The following is an 18751-nucleotide window of genomic DNA, read 5'->3' as shown; positions in this document are numbered from 1 at the left end:
TCTGTCTTCCAACTCTGTTTGCTACACAAACATTCTTGAGAAGATAATTTAGAGCAGAATCTACCCCACCTCTGTTCCCAGAATGCGCATAAACATGAGAGAATTGTCTCCCAAATGGTGATTGGATATAGAAATAGTTCATAGGGAACAGTGATGACATATTTAAGATCGTTTAAAAATCAAAATGAAGTAGCTGTGGTTCAGGCAGCCAAAATGGACCTGGTGGCCTTTAGGGATATATGTCTTGGGGTTCTGAATCGGCATTTGTATTCAACATTTGAAGAATAAGGCAACTGATTATAAATTGGTTTTAGAATCTCAGAGTGGAATTAGAATTACATGGATTAGTTTGGATCCATATCACATTCAAAGCCAAATTCTACTAAATTTTAAGGATCATGTGGTGATGAATTGATCCAGCAAGTTTTAATAATTAGATAGTGATGTATTGATCTAGGAATATGCTTGTCTTGTGGGAACGAGTTTTGTGACCTCCTGAAGTATCATGATAATGATAATAATGTAGTGAACTTAGTTATTAATCTTGATACAACTGAGATAAAATATTGACAGTACTTAAAAGTGATTATTTATACATTTCCACACATAGTAATTGAGTATCTGTTCCCTGCTACATATGGCATGAAATGTTGGCTGGGTACAGACATGAAAGAAATGTGGCCTGTGCCTAATGGACTTGCTGCTGCTGCTGCTGCTGCTAAGTCACTTCAGTCGTGTCCGACTCTGTGTGACCCCATAGACGGCAGCCCACCAGGCTCCCCTGTCCCTGGGATTCTCCAGGCAAGAACACTGGAGTGGGTTGCCATTTCCTTCTCCAATGCATGAAAGTGAAAAGTGAAAGGGAAGTCGCTCAGTCGTGTCCGACTCTTCGCGACCCCATGGACTGCAGCCCACCAGGGTCCTCCATCCATGGGACTTTCCAGGCAAGAGTACTGGAGTGGGGTGCCATTGCCTTCTCCAAATGGACTTGCAGTTAGTGTTAAATAGAAAGTCTGAGAGAGAGAGAGAAAAGAGAAGGAAAAAGGGAATTAGGGAATAGGAGGGAGAGACAACAAAGATATGGATAGAGTTAAGTATGTGATGGGAGTCAGGATAGTGTAAGGCTAGGGAACTAGTGGGTTATTTTTGTTTGTCTATCAACTTGTGCTACTGTTTCACACAGTGTTTTTCAAAGTGATTAAATTCATATGTCTAGTATAGCTAAGATGTTTTTCTGGAACTCTCTTGCCTTTTCCATGATCCAGCGGATGTTGGCAATTTGATCTCTGGTTCCTCTGCCTTTTCTAAAATCAGCTTGAACATCAGGAAGTTCACGGTTCACATATTGCTGAAGCCTGGCTTGGAGAATTTGGAGCATTACTTTTCTAGCGTGTGAGATGAGTGCAATTGTGCGGTAGTTTGAGCATTCTTTGGCATTGCCTTTCTTTGGGATTGGAATGAAAACTGACCTTTTCCAGTCCTGTGGCCACTGCTGAGTTTTCCAAATTTGCTGGCATACTGAGTGCAGCACTTTCACAGCATCATCTTTCAGGATTTGGAATAGCTCAACTGGAATTCCATCACCTCCACTAGCTTTGTTCGAGTGATGCTTTCTAAGGCCCACTTGACTTCACATTCCAGGATGTCTGGCTCTAGGTCAGTGATCATACCATCAATAAACTGTGGAAAATTCTGAAAGAGATGGGAATACCAGACCACCTGATCTGCCTCTTGAGAAATTTGTATGCAGGTCAGGAAGCAACAGTTAGAACTGGACATGGAACAACAGACTGGTTCCAAATAGGAAAAGGAGTTCGTCAAAGCTGTATATTGTCACCCTGTTTATTTAACTTATATGCAGAGTACATCATGAGAAACTCTGGACTGTAAGAAACACAAGCTGGAATCAAGATTGCCGGGAGAAATACCAGTAACATCATATATGCAGATGACACCACCCTTATGGCAGAAAGTGAAAAGGAACTAAAAAGCCTCTTGATGAAAGTGAAAGTGGAGAGTGAAAAAGTTGGCTTAAAGCTCAACATTCAGAAAACGAAGATCATGGCATCCGGTCCCATCACTTCATGGGAAATAGATGGGGAAACTGGAAACAATGTCAGACTTTATTTTTCTGGGCTCCAAAATCACGGCAGATGGTGACTGCAGCCATGAAATTAAAAGACGTTTACCCTTGGAAGGAAAGTTATGACCAACCTAGATAGCATATTCAAAAGCAGAGACGTTACTTTGCCAACAAAGGTCCGTCTAGTCAAGGCTATGGTTTTTCCTGTGGTCGTGTATTGATGTGAGAGTTGGACTGTGAAGAAGGCTGAGCACCGAAGAATTGATGCTTTTGAACTGTGGTGTTGGAGAAGACTCTTGAGAGTCCCTTGGACTGCAAGGAGATCCATCCAGTCCATTCTGAAGGAGATCAGCCCTGGGATTTCTTTGGAAGGAATGATGCTAAAGCTGAAACTCCAGTACTTTGGCCACCTCATGCGAAGAGTTGACTCATTGGAAAAGACTCTGATGCTGGGAGGGATTGGGGGCAAGAGGAGAAGGGGACCACAGAGCATGAGATGGCTGGATGGCATCACTGACTCGATGGACGTGAGTCTCAGTGAACTCCAGGAGTTGGTAATGGACAGGGAGGCCTGGCGTGCTGCGATTCATAGGGTCGCAAAGAGTCGGACACGACTGAGTGACTGATCTGATCTGATCTGAGTATAGCTAAACTATTACCTTCTTCTCGAGCAGGGTTTCCCAACGTCCAGGATCTAATGCCTGATGATGTAAAATGATTTAAGGTGAAGGTAATGTAATAATAATAGAAATAAACTGCACAATAAATGTAATGTGATTGAATCATCCTGAACTACCACCCCCCCGACCCCCTACACACACACTCTTACAGTTTGTGAAAAATTGTCCTCCATAAAACCGGTCCCTGTGCCAAGAAGGTTGGAGACTGCTGTTCTAGAGGAGCCTTTTCAAGGTTTAGTCTGTGGAAAAGATGTTCTCTATGAAACAATGTAGATTTCTGGGAATGATCCCAGAATCAGAATCTTCAGATGGTTGTGGAGTTGAGTGGGTTTGTATGTATTCTAGGTGATTTGAACAGGTTCATCTGGTGATTCTTTTCAGGTATCAAAGTGTATCAAAGAGGTGTGTATCAGGCTGTGTATCAGCTTTTTCAGGTATCAAAGAGCTGATGTAGAAATTACTTTCCGTTCAACAGCTTTTTATTTTAGTGTTTGTGCTGCAGAGCCAAAAAAAAAAAAAAAAAGTGATAATTGCCAGTTGTGTATTATTTACTTTCACTATTGCTAAAAGGAGTTTTGCTATTCTTACCAGATGACATCTCCTTTACCCTGGCTTATATATTCCAAGACTCTGCCAATTTATTTGGAGCTAATTGCATCTTGGAATATTAGACTTGAAGCTTTGTAGTTAATTTCAAAAGCATTTCCTGAATATGTTAGATCCTGGCTGAAATCTATACAACAAGATCCAGAAGCCATGTTCCAAAAGATTTAATTTTCACTGGGCCACAAATAAAAGAATAAATAATGACTGGCTTGATTTCAGCAACTTTTATTTGTGTGTTTTGCATATATGATACTCTCTTAAATCTTACATTAGAAAGGAAAAATAGCGTTCATATACTGATCTGTTCTTGTTTCTAATTTCATTTATTATAAGATGAAATAAGACTGAAGAACTCATTTTACTGACTACTGTGTAAATCTGCTGTATTCCCTAAATTGTGATTGCTTTTGGTACACTCTGTAGTTCCACAGATAAGAGCTTTTCTACAGATCAAAATACAGTGAAAACTTAGGGACCATTAAGATGTTTTCATTCATTTCACTCACATATGTACACATTGAAGTGGTTATCATTGATTACCGTGCTGACATACTCTGTCCTATGTAGTTGTGTTTGTAAGATTCAAATGGAAGTAAAACTTTATTGAGTTTATAATATGGTAGATATTGAAATACCAATAGAAAATATATAAAGTAGATATTGTTGTGAAATGCTGAAAGAATGTTAAGTCCATTTCCTGTGATTCCATAGTTAGTGAATAGCAGTACCAGAATTGGAAACTGGATCTGTTTGATTCAAAAGTGCATGCTTATTTTAACAATTTTTTAATTGTTTAAGTATTTAACTTATTTTAATGCTAGGGCTTTCCTCAGATCAGATCAGTCGCTCAGTCGTGTCCGACTCTTTGTGACCCCATGAATTGCAGCACGCCAGGCCTCCCTGTCCATCACCAACTCCTGGAGTTCACTGAGACTCATGTCCATTGAGTCAGTGATGCCATCCAGCCATCTCATGCTCTGTGGTCCCCTTCTCCTCTTGCCCCCAATCCCTCCCAGCATCAGAGTCTTTTCCAATGAGTCAACTCTTCGCATGAGGTGGCCAAAGTACTGGAGTTTCAGCTTTAGCATCATTCCTTCCAAAGAAATCCCAGGGCTGATCTCCTTCAGAATGGACTGGATGGATCTCCTTGCAGTCCAAGGGACTCTCAAGAGTCTTCTCCAACACCACAGTTCAAAAGCATCAATTTAAAGAATTTGCCTGCAATGCAGGAGACCCGGGTTTGATCCCTGGTTCAGGAAGGTCCCCTGGAGAAGGAAATGGCTACCCAGTAGCCATTCTCCAGTATTAGTGCCTGGAGAATTCCATGGGTAGAGGAGCCTGGTGGACAACAGTCCATGGGGTCGCAAAGAGTCAAACATGACTGGGCAACTAACACTGTCCCTATCCAGACTTATCAGTGGCACCTGTACACTGTTCTTCAGAGCGCAGAAGTCTGTTCTTTTACTTGGTTGCTGTTTTCAGTAGATGTTGTTAGATCATTCAAATGATTATCCTAATTCTTTAGGTATCTTAAGAACATTGGATGAAAATAGGGAAAACTTGTCAACAGAAACATAATACAATAATTTGCTCATTCTTATAGTTTGTTGACTATTTTGAACATTGATTATATTACACTTGCATTTTTTACCAGTCTATTGTAGAGAACTAGTATTTACTTATTAGAAAGAAAAATCTTGACATACACTAACCAAAGAAATAGTTTTGAATTAGTTATTTATTTGAATGCTGTTTCAGTTCTTCATATTATTAACATTGAGTATCAACATTATTGGATTCTAGCAGAAATACCATTTGATCCCTGAAGATTTCCTTTCAAAGCTATCAAAGGAAAATTCTTTGTAATTAAATGTTTCAGAGAACTTTATCTTTCATATGCAATTAGCATACAGTCTAGGAAGTAAATTTTTTACAGGTTTGGAAAATATTCCCAAGAAAAAATATCTTTAGATATTTTTAAGGAAAATGATAGAATTATTTCTTCTTACACGGTATAATTATACTGCTTTTATTAAACCTGCACATCACTTGATAGAATGCAATGCTAGTGGAAAAGATAAAGATATGACAAAAAGGTGAAGGTTGAGAATAAATAGACCTTCAAGGGAGCTGATCTTTCTCTGATCTGATAAAACCTCTCCCATTATCTGTTTCTTTCTTTTCTTTTTTTTCCTTACAGATCACTGCATATCAAAAGCTTTCTCCCTGATTAGCAACATTCTCTCTGGATTTGAGGGCAAGACCAAAAGAAAAAGATAGTATCCAAACTGACATATGACATTCTGTTCTATTTTTCTTGTAGTCTTTAGCAAATTCTAAAAAGTACTGGGCGTTTTTCCATTAACCTTAAATAGTTTTCTGCCTGTGTTTTTTTTTTTTTTTCCCTTGATTCTACTATGTGTGTTCGTATATTCTATGAATGCCAAGTGATATTAACACTTTGATAGGTTTAGTGGTAACTAAAGGTTTGTCTTGTGGAATAAGAATAAGCTTTGGAGTTGGAAGGCTTAGGTTCAAGTCCATTTAGTTAAACTTGTTCTTAAAATATATCTTTAAGATGATTTTTTATTTTACATGCTCAGACCAACAGGTAGGTAGGGATGTATATATTATCAGTACTTTAATGATATTGTATCTATGCTTATCATTCCATACCCAAAGGACTTTTAAATCCATATGTGCTATTTTACTTTTATAAAGCCATTTAATGAAAATTTCTGGCTTATCTTAATATGACAGAATCTTCAGTTTTTTTCTTGTAGGTGTTTATGCTGATCTCGGTTTTTTGTTTATATCTGGTGCTACATCTAATTTTAGTGTTTGATACTGTACTAAACTGTATTGTAAATTAAATGAGAGGAGATACATTTTCTTTTTCTGAAGTAAGTTAGTGTTCACTTCAGTTCAGTTACTCAGTCATGTCTGACTTTGCAACCCAATGGAGTGCAGTATGCCAGCCTTGTCTGTCCATCACCAACTCCCGGAGCTTACTCAAACTCATGTTCATTGAGTCAATGATGCCATCTAATTATCTCATCATCTGTCTTCCCCTTCTCCTCCCGCCTTCATTCATTCCCAGCATCAGAGTCTTTTCCAGTGAGCCAGTTCTTCACATTCAGGTGGCCAAAGTATTGGCCATTCAGCTTCAGCATCAGTCCTTCCAATGAATACTTAGGACTGATTTCCTTTAGGATGGACTGGTTGGATCTCCTTGCAGTCCAAGGGACTCTCAAGAGTCTTCTCCAACACCACCGTTCAAAAGCATCAATTTTTTGATGCTGAGGTTTGTTTATAGTCCAACTCTCACATCCATACATGACTACTGGAAAAATCAAAGCTTTGACTAGATGGACCTTTGTTGGCAAATAATGTCTCTGCTTTTTAATATGCTGTCTAAGTTGGTCACAACTTTTCTTCAAAGGAGCAAGCAGCTTTTAATTTCGGGGCTGCAGTCACCATTTGCAGTGATTTTGGAGCCAAGAAAAATAAAGTCTGTCATTGTTTCCATTGTTTCCCTATCTTTTTGCCATGAAGTGATGGGACCATATGACATGATCTTAGCTTTCTGAATGTTGAGTTTTAAGCCAATGTTTTCACTCTCTTCTTTCACTTTGATCAAGAGGCTCTTTAAGGGTGGTGTCATCTGCATATCTGAGGTTATTGATCTTTCTCGTGGCAATCTGGATTCCAGTTTAATTCCAGTTGATTCCAGCATTTCTCATGAGGTACTCTGCATATAAGTTAAATAAGCAGGATGACAATATACAGTACTTTTGAAAGTACTCTTTCCCTATCTGTTGTTCCGTGTCCAGTTCTAACTATAGCTTCTTGACCTGAATACAGATTTCTGAAGAGGCAGGTCAGTTCATCTGGTATTCCCATCTCTTGCAGAATATTCCACTGTTAATTGTGATCCACACAGTCAAAGTCGATAAAGTAAAAGTAGATGTATTTCTGGAACTCTCTCACTTTTTTGATGATCCAACGGATATTGGCAACTTGATCTTTGATTGAACAAGTTATTGTTACAGGGTTTATATATATAGGCAACTATGAAAACAGGGATTTCCTACTAAGCAAACATTCACATTTTATTAGGTAGGAATTTTATCAGTCTTAACACAATTTCCCCATGGCATTTAATGGTAGATCATTGGCTTTAAAATATAAAATGTCACTTTACCAAAATAAAAGCTAATTAGGGACTTGCAGTGTCCAGAAGACGTCTTTTTTCTTTTTTTTTTTAATTTTATTTTATTTTTAAACTTTACAATATTGTGTTAGTTTTGCCAAATATCGAAATGAATCCATTAGAAATGAAAATGGAGAGATCACAACAGACAACACAGAAATACAAAGGATCATAAGAGACTACTATCAACAATTATATGGCAATAAAATGGACAACGTGGAAGAAATGGACAAATTCTTACAAAAGTACAACTTTCCAAAACTGGACCAGGAAGAAATAGAAAATCTTAACAGACCCATCACAAGCACGGAAATTGAAACTGTAATCAAAAATCTTCCAGCAAACAAAAGCCCAGGTCCAGATGGCTTCACAGCTGAATTTTACCAAAAATTTAGAGAAGAGCTAACATCTATCCTGCTCAAACTCTTCCAGAAAATTGCAGAGGAAGGTAAACTTCCAAACTCATTCTATGAGGCCACCATCACCCTAATACCAAAACCTGACAAGGATCCCACAAAAAAAGAAAACTATAGGCCAATATCACTGATGAACATAGATGCAAAAATCCTTAACAAAATTCTAGCAATCAGAATCCAACAACACGTTAAAAAGATCATACACCCTGACCAAGTGGGCTTTATCCCAGGGATGCAAGGATTCTTCAATATTCGCAAATCAATCAATGTAATACACCACATTAACAAATTGAAAAATAAAAACCATATGATTACCTCAATAGATGCAGAGAAAGCCTTTGACAAAATTCAACATCCATTTATGATAAAAACCCTCCAGAAAGCAGGAATAGAAGGAACATACCTCAACATAATAAAAGCTATATATGACAAACCCACAGCAAATATTATCCTCAATGGTGAAAAATTGAAAGCATTTCCTCTAAAGTCAGGAATAAGACAAGGGTGCCCACTTTCACGATTACTATTCAACATAGTTTTGGAAGTTTTGGCCACAGCAATCAGAGAAGAAAAAGAAATAAAAGGAATCCAAATTGGAAAAGAAGAAGTAAAACTCTCACTGTTTGCAGATGACATGATCCTCTACATAGAAAACCCTAAAGACTCCACCAGAAAATTACTAGAACTAATCAATGATTATAGTAAAGTTGCAGGATATAAAATCAACACACAGAAATCCCTTGCATTCCTATACACTAATAATGAGAAAACAGAAAGAGAAATTAAGGAAACAATTCCATTCACATTTGCAATGGAAAGAATAAAATACTTAGGAATATATCTACCTAAAGAAACTAAAGTTTTTTATATAGAAAACTATAAAACCCTGGTGAAAGAAATCAAAGAGGACACTAATAGATGGAGAAATATACCATGTTCATGGATTGGAAGAATCAATATAGTGAAAATGAGTATACTACCCAAAGCAATTTATAGATTCAATGCAATCCCTATCAAGCTACCAACAGTATTCTTCACAGAGCTAGAACAAATAATTTCACAATTTGTATGGAAATATAAAAAACCTCAAATAGCCAAAGCTATCTTGAGAAAGAAGAATGGAACTGGAGGAATCAACCTACCTGACTTCAGGCTCTACTACAAAGCCACAGTCATCAAGACAGTATGGTACTGGCACAAAGACAGAAATATAGATCAATGGAACAAAATAGAAAGCCCAGAGATAAATCCACACACATATGGACACCTTATCTTTGACAAAGGAGGCAAGAATATACAATGGATTAAAGACAATCTCTTTAACAGGTGGTGCTGGGATAACTGGTCAACCACTTGTAAAAGAATGAAACTAGAACACTTTCTAACACCATACACAAAAATAAACTCAAAATGGATTAAAGATCTCAACGTAAGACCAGAAACTATAAAACTCCTAGAGGAGAACATAGGCAAAACACTCTATGACATAAAACACAGCAGGATCCTCCATGACCCACCTCCCAGAGAAATGGAAATAAAAGCAAAAATAAATAAATGGGACCTAATTAAACTTAAAAGCTTTGCACAATGAAGGAAACTATAACCAAGGTGAAAAGGCAGCCTTCAGAATGGGAGAAAATAATAGCAAATGAAGCAACTGACAAACAACTAATCTCAAAAATGTACAAGCAACTCCTACAGCTCAACTCCAGAAAAATAAATGACCCAATCAAAAAATGGGCCAAAGAACTAAATAGACATTTCTCCAAAGAAGACATACAGATGGCTAACAAACACATGAAAAGATGCTCAACATCATTCATTATCAGAGAAATGCAAATCAAAACCACTATGAGGTACCATTTCATGCCAGTCAGAATGGCTGCGATCCCAAAGTCTACAAGCAATAAATGCTGGAGAGGGTGTGGAGAAAAGGGAACCCTCTTACACTGTTGGTGGGAATGCAAACTAGTACAGCCACTGTGGAGAACAGTGTGGAGATTCCTTAAAAAACTGGAAATAAAACTACCTTATGATCCAGCAATCCCACTGCTGGGCATACACACTGAGGAAACCAGAAGGGAAAGAGACACATGTACCCCAATGTTCATCGCAGCACTGTTTATAATAGCCAGGACATGGAAGCAACCTAGATGTCCATCAGCAGATGAATGGATAAGAAAGCTGTGGTACATATACACAATGGAGTATTACTCAGCCATTAAAAAGAATTCATTTGAATCAGTTCTAAGGAGGTGGATGAAACTGGAGCCTATTATACAGAGTGAAGTAAGCCAGAAGGAAAAACACCAATACAGTATACTATCGCATATATATGGAATTTAGAAAGATGGTAACAATAACCCTGTGTACAAGACAGCAAAAGAGACACTGATGTATAGAACAGTCTTTTGGACTCTGTGGGAGAGGGAGAGGGTGGGAAGATTTGGGAGAATGGCATTGAAGTATGTATTATATCATGTATGAAACGAGTCGCAAGTCCAGGTTCGATGCACGATACTGGATGCTTGGGGCTGGTGCATTGGGATGACCCAGAGGGATGGTATGGGGAGGGAGGAGGGAGGAGGCAGGAGGGTTCAAGACATCTGTTTTCTGTGAGTCATGACTAGCTGGTTTTTTGCCACAAGAAAGGGCACTATCAGCAACTATTTGTTTCGATTCCCAAGATAGGCTAAGTAGCTAAAGTTCTGTATTTTGCTTTCTCATGAAAAATGCTAGGTAAAAAAATTATTTTATTAATTTCTTTGTGAAAAAAGAAGATAGTAGTAGTGCATTTTCATAATATGTATCTCTTGATTTCCAAGCTGGGGATATAAAATTCAGCAAATTTTCAGCTCTCAACTGTGTTAAAATACTTTTTTGCTTCTCCAGAAATACAGGTCTTTAGGCTTCTAAAGCTATTTAGGAATCTTGCAATAAATGGCATTACTTCATAAAATTAGTGTATCTATATATATAATTATCATATATGTATAGGAAAGATTATTTGGACTCTCTACCCTCTAAGAGAGTCGTCTTATAGTTTATGACCGTTGTTCATCCCTGTTTAGTTTTTTCTAGCAATAATTAGCTGATGATTACTATCACTATGGCTTGTTAAACGTGGATTATGTTCCCATTATGAACCATGTGATTCTGAGTTAGATCAGAGTACAGCCCAGCATGGTTGAGTGAGACCTGGTGCCCTGAAACCCATGTATGGTCCTGTGGGTGAATGTCCCCCAGTGTGTTTTGTTGGATTAGCAGCCTCCTTGTGTGTGTCTTGCAAGGAAAAATCTTAATATCCCTCTTCAAGAAATGTTAGAGTTCTAATATTTCTTAACCTAAAAATTATATAACTTATTTGTATTCTATCCAGTATTTTGTTTAAATTCACAAAATGCTTAAGTTTATTATTGGCCCCATTTGTATGAGTAATTTAGTTCTTATATGGATTGTTAAAAATGGGGGAAGGACATACATTCTGAATTTTCTGAAGTCTATGCATTTTTTCCCCTCATTCTGTCTTTTCTTTTTTCTATTTTTCCTAGTAAAGTTTTCTTATAAAGAAATTGCTTCCAATTACATTTCTTTTACCATTTTATTCATTTTTTTTAGCAATATTTTTATACTGTATGAGTTTTTAATGTATTGTGATACAGTGTGACTTTCTGAAATAAATACACTTTTCCCATGATTTTGGTCTGTTTAGGAGTTTGTCTTTTTTTTTGTCTTTTTTGGGTTACTCTCCCTGGTACAATTTCTAACATTTATTAGATTCTCCTAAGTTACCCCACTGCCTAGTAGTTGATAAACCAGAACCATTGTCATTTAAGCACACTGGGGAATTTTTCCTTTAAAGTGATTCAGTGGGCTTTCCTGATAGCTCAGTTGATAAAAATCCACCTGCAATGAAGGAGAACCTGGTTGGTTTCCTGGGTCGGGAAGATCCACGGAGAAGGAGTAGGCCACTCCAGTATTCTTGGGCTTCCCTGTGGCTCAGCTGGTAGAGAATCTGCCTGCAATGGAGGAGACAGGGGTTCGATTCCTGGGTTGGGAAGATACCCTGGAGGAGGGAAAGGCTATCCACTCCAGTATTCTGGCCTGGAGAATTCCATGGACTATAGGTATAGTTCATGGGGTTGCAAAGAGTCGGACATGACTGAGTGACTTTCACTTTCACTTTTCGAGACTCTTGAGATTTCCTACTAGGCAATATTTTGTAGTCATTGGGAATAGGTACATAATAGTTTAGAAAAATGAATGGGTTATAGTATTAAATGGGCTTCCCTGGTAGCTCAGCTGGTAAATAACCCTCCTGCAATGCAGGAGACACCAGTTTGATTCCTGGGTCAGGAAGATCTGCTGGAGAACGGATAGGCTACCCAATCCAGCATTCTTGTGCTTGTCTGGTGGCTGAGATGGTAAAGAATCAGCCTGCAACGTGGGAGATCTGAGTTCGATCGCTGGATTGGGAAGATCCCCTGGAGAAGGGAACAGCTACCCATCCAGTATTCTGGCCTGGAAAATTCCATGGATGATATAGTCCATGGGGTCACAAAGAGTCAGACATTTCTGAGTGACTTGCACTTTCACTCTCACAGTATTATATAAAAGGGAATAAAGCCAGTACAGTCTTCCCAGGTGGCACACTGGTAAAGAATCTGCCTGCCAATGCAGGAGATGCAAGAGATGCAGGTTTATCCCTGGGTCCGGATGATCCCCTGGAGTAGAAAATGGCAACCCTCTCCAGTATTCTTGCCTGGAATATTCCATGGACAGAGGATCCTGATGGGGGCAAAGAGTCAGACACGATTGAGCCCCCCCCCACACACACACACATACACAGAAGCCAATATACTAATATAAAATTTATCTAAAAGAATGTTTCCTTTCCTAGTCTGGGCTAGACTTCCACAACAAGACCACATACTGAAGTGTACAGTTTATACCGAAAGATCAAAAACATGAAACAGCAAACCACTATGAGATTTACACTTTTCTAAAGCCTAACTTGATCGTTTCTATCTCTAAATAAATTAGTTTAATGCATATATTTACTGTTAAACTTGTCCTATTTTGCCTGTCTCCTAGCTGTCTAGGGGGCAGGATACAGATGAAGTGACATAGAGTACAAATGTAATCATAATTATCCTTCACAGTTAGATAGCTGATGTATATATTTGCTTACTGTCTGTCAGGCACTGTTCTAAGCAGCTTATATATAGTGTAGTATAGTATTTAATTCTTTCAGCAATCAATGAGGTAGATTTTGACACTATTCCCATTAGAAGATAGGAAGAGAAACTTAACTTTTCCCAAGTTTGCACAGCTAGTGTGCAGCAGGGTTAGTATTTAAAACCAAGTAGTCTAGTTTTTAATCTATTCTTAATCACTAAGTGTTACTGTCTTTTGTGAAAACTTAGCCCAATGGAGAACGTGATAGCATCAGTGGGAAATACAGAGAGAAAATATAAAAACTATTGGAAAAAAATTTATCTGCAAAAAATCATTAGCAGGCTGACAATAGGTATTTCATCTCCAACTAAACCTAACGAAATAACCTTTTAGAAGTGCTAAAGGTAAATAAGTCAGACTAGAATTCTCTAATGACTTTGGAGTACAAGAAAGAAGGGGAAATAAAGCCATTTTCGAGTGTGTGGATTGATAGTTTGCTCCTCACAGGTATCTGAATAAACTCTTAAGAATGTATTTTACCAAGGAAAAAATTATTACAATTTTGTCTTTTTTGGTTAAAAAATAAGCTAAAAATGCTATTAAGAATGTGTGTGTACAAAATTTAGCCCATATTTATTGATTTCCGAATGTCATTTCTTTCCAGTATATGTTATAAAGGTATTCATTAAAAGCAAGGTTTTACCGATTAATATACTCTAGTGATGGAGAAGGCAATGGCACCCCACTCCAGTACTCTTGCCTGGAAAATCCCATGGACAGAGGAGCCTGGTGGGCTGCAGTCCATGGGGTCGCTAGGAGTCGGGCACGACTGAGCGACTTCACTTTCACTTTCACACAATGGAGAAGGCAATGGCAGCCCATTCCAGTGTTCTTGCCTGGAGAATCCCAGGGACGGTGGAGCCTGGTGGGCTGCTGTCTATGGGGTCGCACAGAGTCGGACAGGACTGAAGCGACTTAGCAGCAGCGGCAGCAGCATACTCTAGTGATCAAAGCTTTTCTCTTAAATAATTGTTAGTCATTGATAGATGGCATCACACTACTGAAGAGGCAGAGGTAGTAAACTTACTGGTATTCAAGAGTACTATGCTATTTACATTTAAGAGTAAATACATATATATCAACTTTAGTAAATTTGGTTATTAAATCATTTAGAATTTATGAATCACAAATAAGGAACGTCTCTTTTATGTCTTAATAATCGATTTGAAAACCCAAGTATTATATAACAGTTATATAATCATGTGGTCATTTGAATTCTAAGAATCTTGTTTCCTTTGCAGCGTCTAGCTTTGGAAGCAGAGAAAGTTCAAGCAGCCCACCAGTGGAGAGAGGATTTCGCAGTAAGCACCCTTTTAAACTACTTGAATTAATATTTACATTAATGTCCTGTGTTTTGATAACCTAATGGTTGCATTTAAAATATATTTTTAGTGATGGACTTTGGGACAAAAAACAGTTCACTATACTTCATTTAAAAAAGTACCTTCAAATATTATCCCATACTCCAAGGTATTTATAAAATTAATAACAAAAATAACATTAAACTGTAGTATATGAATAATCTTTGCATGTATTATGAAAATATAGTAGTTGAAAAACAAGTGGCATTTTCTAAGAAATGCCATGCATAATGTAATCACTTTGGTGGGCAATACAATTGAAGTTAGAATAAATGTATTAAGATTTCTTTAATTTGTTCCACATTAGCTAGACATTATTGATTGTCTGTTCTGCTTTGTTTTTACAAATATCAGAGGATACTAACTTTTGTCTGAGTTTTTTTTGAGAAACTAGTTTTGTGCTTCAAGAGTCATTGGGGTGAATTATACAAATCTCAGAAATTCTTGTGATGAATTCCCTTCCTTTTTTGCCTCCCTCCCTCCCACCCTTCCGCCTTCCCTCTTTCCTTTCTTCCTTCTCTCCCTCCTTTCTTCCCTCCCTTTTGCCTTCCCTTCCTTCCTCCCACCTGTAGCTTTGTCTTATCTTCTTATGTCCTTGAAGAAGTCTGACTTTAATAGTTAAAAGACTTCTGTTACAAATATTTGAGTTATTTCATTTATAGTGAATATCTCTTTCAGTTCAGTTCAGTTCAGTCACTCAGTCGTGTCCGACTCTTTGCGACCCCATGAATTGCAGCACGCCAGGCCTCCCTGTTCAGCACCAACTCCTGGAGTTCACCCAAACTCATGTCCATCGAGTTGGTGATGCCATCCAGCCATCTCATCCTCTGTCGTCCCCTTCTCCTCCTGCAAGAACAGTTCCAGACAACTCATTTGGGGAATGTTAACTGTGCCCTCCCCCGTTTAAAGTATCTTTCTCTAATATGATTACAGTAAGAATGACAGCTTGAATATACTGTTCAATTGTCTTTGAAAAATCTTTGAAAAACAAAAATCTCAAATTTCAAGATAAAGTTGTGCTTCAATACAACACTAAACTTGTTTAGTGTTTAGGAATTGAGGTTTAAGGTTTAGAAATTAGCAGTTTTACTTTGTGTTTCTGTGATTATATTGTATATCAAAGGAAAATGTAGTAAATGGCACTTCATTTACTTATAGGGTAATAGTTAAATAGTCTTTTGTGTTTATTAGTTCTGATATTATTTACTTTTACTCTCTTCTACCAATTTATATTTCTTAAGTAAACTCCTAGTCTACTCAGTTGAGACTCTGATTACTGTCAGTTCAATTCTTTCATTTGGATTGATCATATTGCTTGATTTATTGGTATCATGTAGATACTGGCTTAATCCACAATTGTTTTTTATAGATGCACAGGTCAATATGGCATCCATAAAATATATATAAAGAAAAAAATTAATGATTAAGTTAAAATGCAGTCTTTTTCAATATGGAGGAGAAATTTTAAACTCATCCAGTGAAGATTTTACAATGCAGTTTGTTGCTGTTACATGAAAGGAAAGTAAACTTGCATTTGTTTGGTGTGGCTTGAATAAACCAAAAATAGCCAAATATTCTTTTGATGAACTGATAATTAATGCAATTTATTTTTCCTCCCCTCTTAGAATTGGCATAGTAAAAGCATAATAGTTGTAAAGTTAGACCTTGTAGTCTGCCTAGTCTTGATATAGTAAGTTGGTGCTTTTAGTTTTAATCATGAGTAATTCTGAGAATCTAAAAATTTTAAGTTCATTCAAATCAGACTGCACAGCATGTAGATTAGACTGGTCTTCTCAAAAGCTTCTCTTGCATTAAAGGAATTTGGTAATATTTCAGTCATTTATTAGTGGTATGTCTTTTCAAATTTTCTAGGGAGAAATGCTGTATGAAAATAACTTTACAAGTAGGAATGTAGTATGTAAAATTTCCTGTCCCAGATATGTTGACTCATTAATGCTATGTTAACATTATGGCAGTGATTTATTTTTCCTTATAGAAGTAATGGGTGACCATTGTAGGTGACATGAAAACTCTTAATAGATGACATGAAAACTCTTAAATGTGTGCTAGCCATTACTCTTTTATTTAATCTAAACCATCATCTATTGTATTGCACTTTACCATTTATGTATAGCTAAGAAGGAAAAAAAAAAGGGAAACCAGTCAAATTATGATACATCAACAATTTCAAGCAGTATTTATACTTTTCAGATATCAAAATGTGTAAAAATTTACCTTGAAATATAGCTTTTTAAAATCTACTCTCTCAGTGCCTGTATCTATACAGAAGTATGGCTACGAAAAGTCATGCAAGAGAACAAGTCAGTTACATAATGACAAATGCCATCACTAGATGTTCTATTGTTAAATAGAAAGTAAATGATTTACCCAGATTTATGAGTTCTTAGCAAATAGTCATCACTGTGTGGGAGAATTTTGAACAAATTCAGTTCTAAATTTCCCCCTAAATTACTTCACAATTTATTCAAGATCTATGAACATAGTGATTGACATTAAAAGAGACCATTTAAGGGAAAACAAATTAGTGCACTTTAGAGCCCTGTCAACTCATTTCCTGAGTACCCTTCTTGATGAACTATAAATGGTGTTCACAGTATACATATCTGTCACAATTTGCATGTTGAGAATTGATATTTTCCATGAAGTCTTTACAGTAGCTCTTCCCTTTGAAATAACACAGGTGAGGGACTGTTGAGACAATAGTGATCTTATATTTGAAGAATAGAACCTGGATGAAGATTGCCTTTGGATTCAAATAAGTAAATATTGCAAAAATAGGAGATCCTTTTCCTCCCTTTTGTTTGTTTTCTTCTCGGATAAACTAGATGATGCTACAATTCATTTACATACAGTAAGGTTAAACAAATCCTTCAAGACTGTGAAAAAAATCAAGTTCACTTTCATGAGTGGTTGGTAATTATTAAATCTCCCTTTATTTTGTGAACACAGGCAAAACAACTGCAAATTTATCAATTTCTTAACCAAACATTTAAAAATATTTAAGTTAAATTCTTCCATACTCCAAAAGATCCTTCTTTTAAACTTTATAAGCCTTTTATCTTTTGAAGGATTTAACTATTTGCATCAGTGCAATACTTCTTTAATGCCACCCTTTAATAATTTAACACTAGGATGATTTAGAAGGCAGAAATAATTTACTAAAAGGTACATTAACATTTCAAAAAGAAATATTATATGCTAGTTCTTCCCTCCAGTATAAGTAGGGTGGTTTCATTAACATTACTTAGGCAAAATGTTGATTAACATTCTGTAGTCCGTACTGTAGAGAAATCTCAAGAACAAAAGGCAAAGCACTAAAATGCTGGCAACAAGAAAGGGCTCCTGTAATTCACGCTGTCCTTCAGCTCCACTCAATTCCCAGTTGGATGTACAATTGAAGGAACAAAAGGCGTATACTCTAAATGGATTAAGATTTATGCGGTCATGCATTTATAAGTTCAAACCAATATTTGTAAATAAGCTGTGTCTACCAGCTTCCTTTCAGGTCTGCATACAACTCACTGGCATTAAAGGGGACTTTTTATTTCATGTATGATGGGGCAAATTATTTTATTAAGGGCAGGTGGGAGAAGGAAAAAGGAGCTTGGAAAATTAATTGTTCTGCATTAAATAATTGCTTTTATTTCTACTGAACAGATCTTTGCCATTCGCTTCTGAAATCTCATTTGATTGCATTGCAATGGTTGGTTAACTAAAGCAATTTTGTTTCCAACTAAGCCTGCAATATTAATTGTACTTACACATGTATAAACATAAGGGGTACCTAATTTGTATTTTAATAAGTGGGATCCTTATGTATGGCTTATTAGCATCAGCTTGCTACTGTGAAGGCTGAGTACAGACAGGCTAAATTGGCCAGTAAATAAAACATTTCACGAGCCTCCTTTTAGCTCTAGCTTCACAGAGAAACTAAATTAGACAGTAGAAATTTTTCTAGTGAAGTTGAATGCTGTTGAGTGTTAATCAGGCTAATTTAGTTTTCCTAATTTAGTTTTAATTATATATATATTTTTAAATTACCTTACTCTAATAATATTTTCAAATGTTGCTTTAAAAGTTGTACTGTGTAGAATTTTGTGTTTATATGAGTTAAATTAATGGGCACTGGCATT

At 36.8% G+C, this 18751-nt stretch overlaps 1 protein-coding gene across 16 annotated transcripts in view; it reads left to right on the top strand.

Annotated features, from left to right (window-relative positions):
• CACNA2D1 (calcium voltage-gated channel auxiliary subunit alpha2delta 1) overlaps positions 1-18751 on the top strand; it is a 527964-nt gene that overhangs the window by 279004 nt on the left and 230209 nt on the right. For all 16 annotated transcript variants that reach the window (XM_086397179.1, XM_086397175.1, XM_086397178.1 and 13 more), the window contains exon 4: positions 14478-14537. In XM_086397179.1, coding sequence (XP_086253305.1) covers positions 14478-14537 — 60 coding nt within the window. The remainder of the gene's footprint in view (positions 1-14477; positions 14538-18751) is intronic.

The sequence above is a fragment of the Bos grunniens genome, chromosome 4 (genome assembly GCF_055505025.1).
Source record: "Bos grunniens cultivar Pamir isolate PY7600 chromosome 4, Bosgru_T2T1.0, whole genome shotgun sequence".
NCBI lineage: Eukaryota > Metazoa > Chordata > Mammalia > Artiodactyla > Bovidae > Bos > Bos grunniens.
The sequence above is the reverse complement of the archived record's forward strand: the minus strand, read 5'-3'. Positions and strand labels throughout refer to the sequence as shown.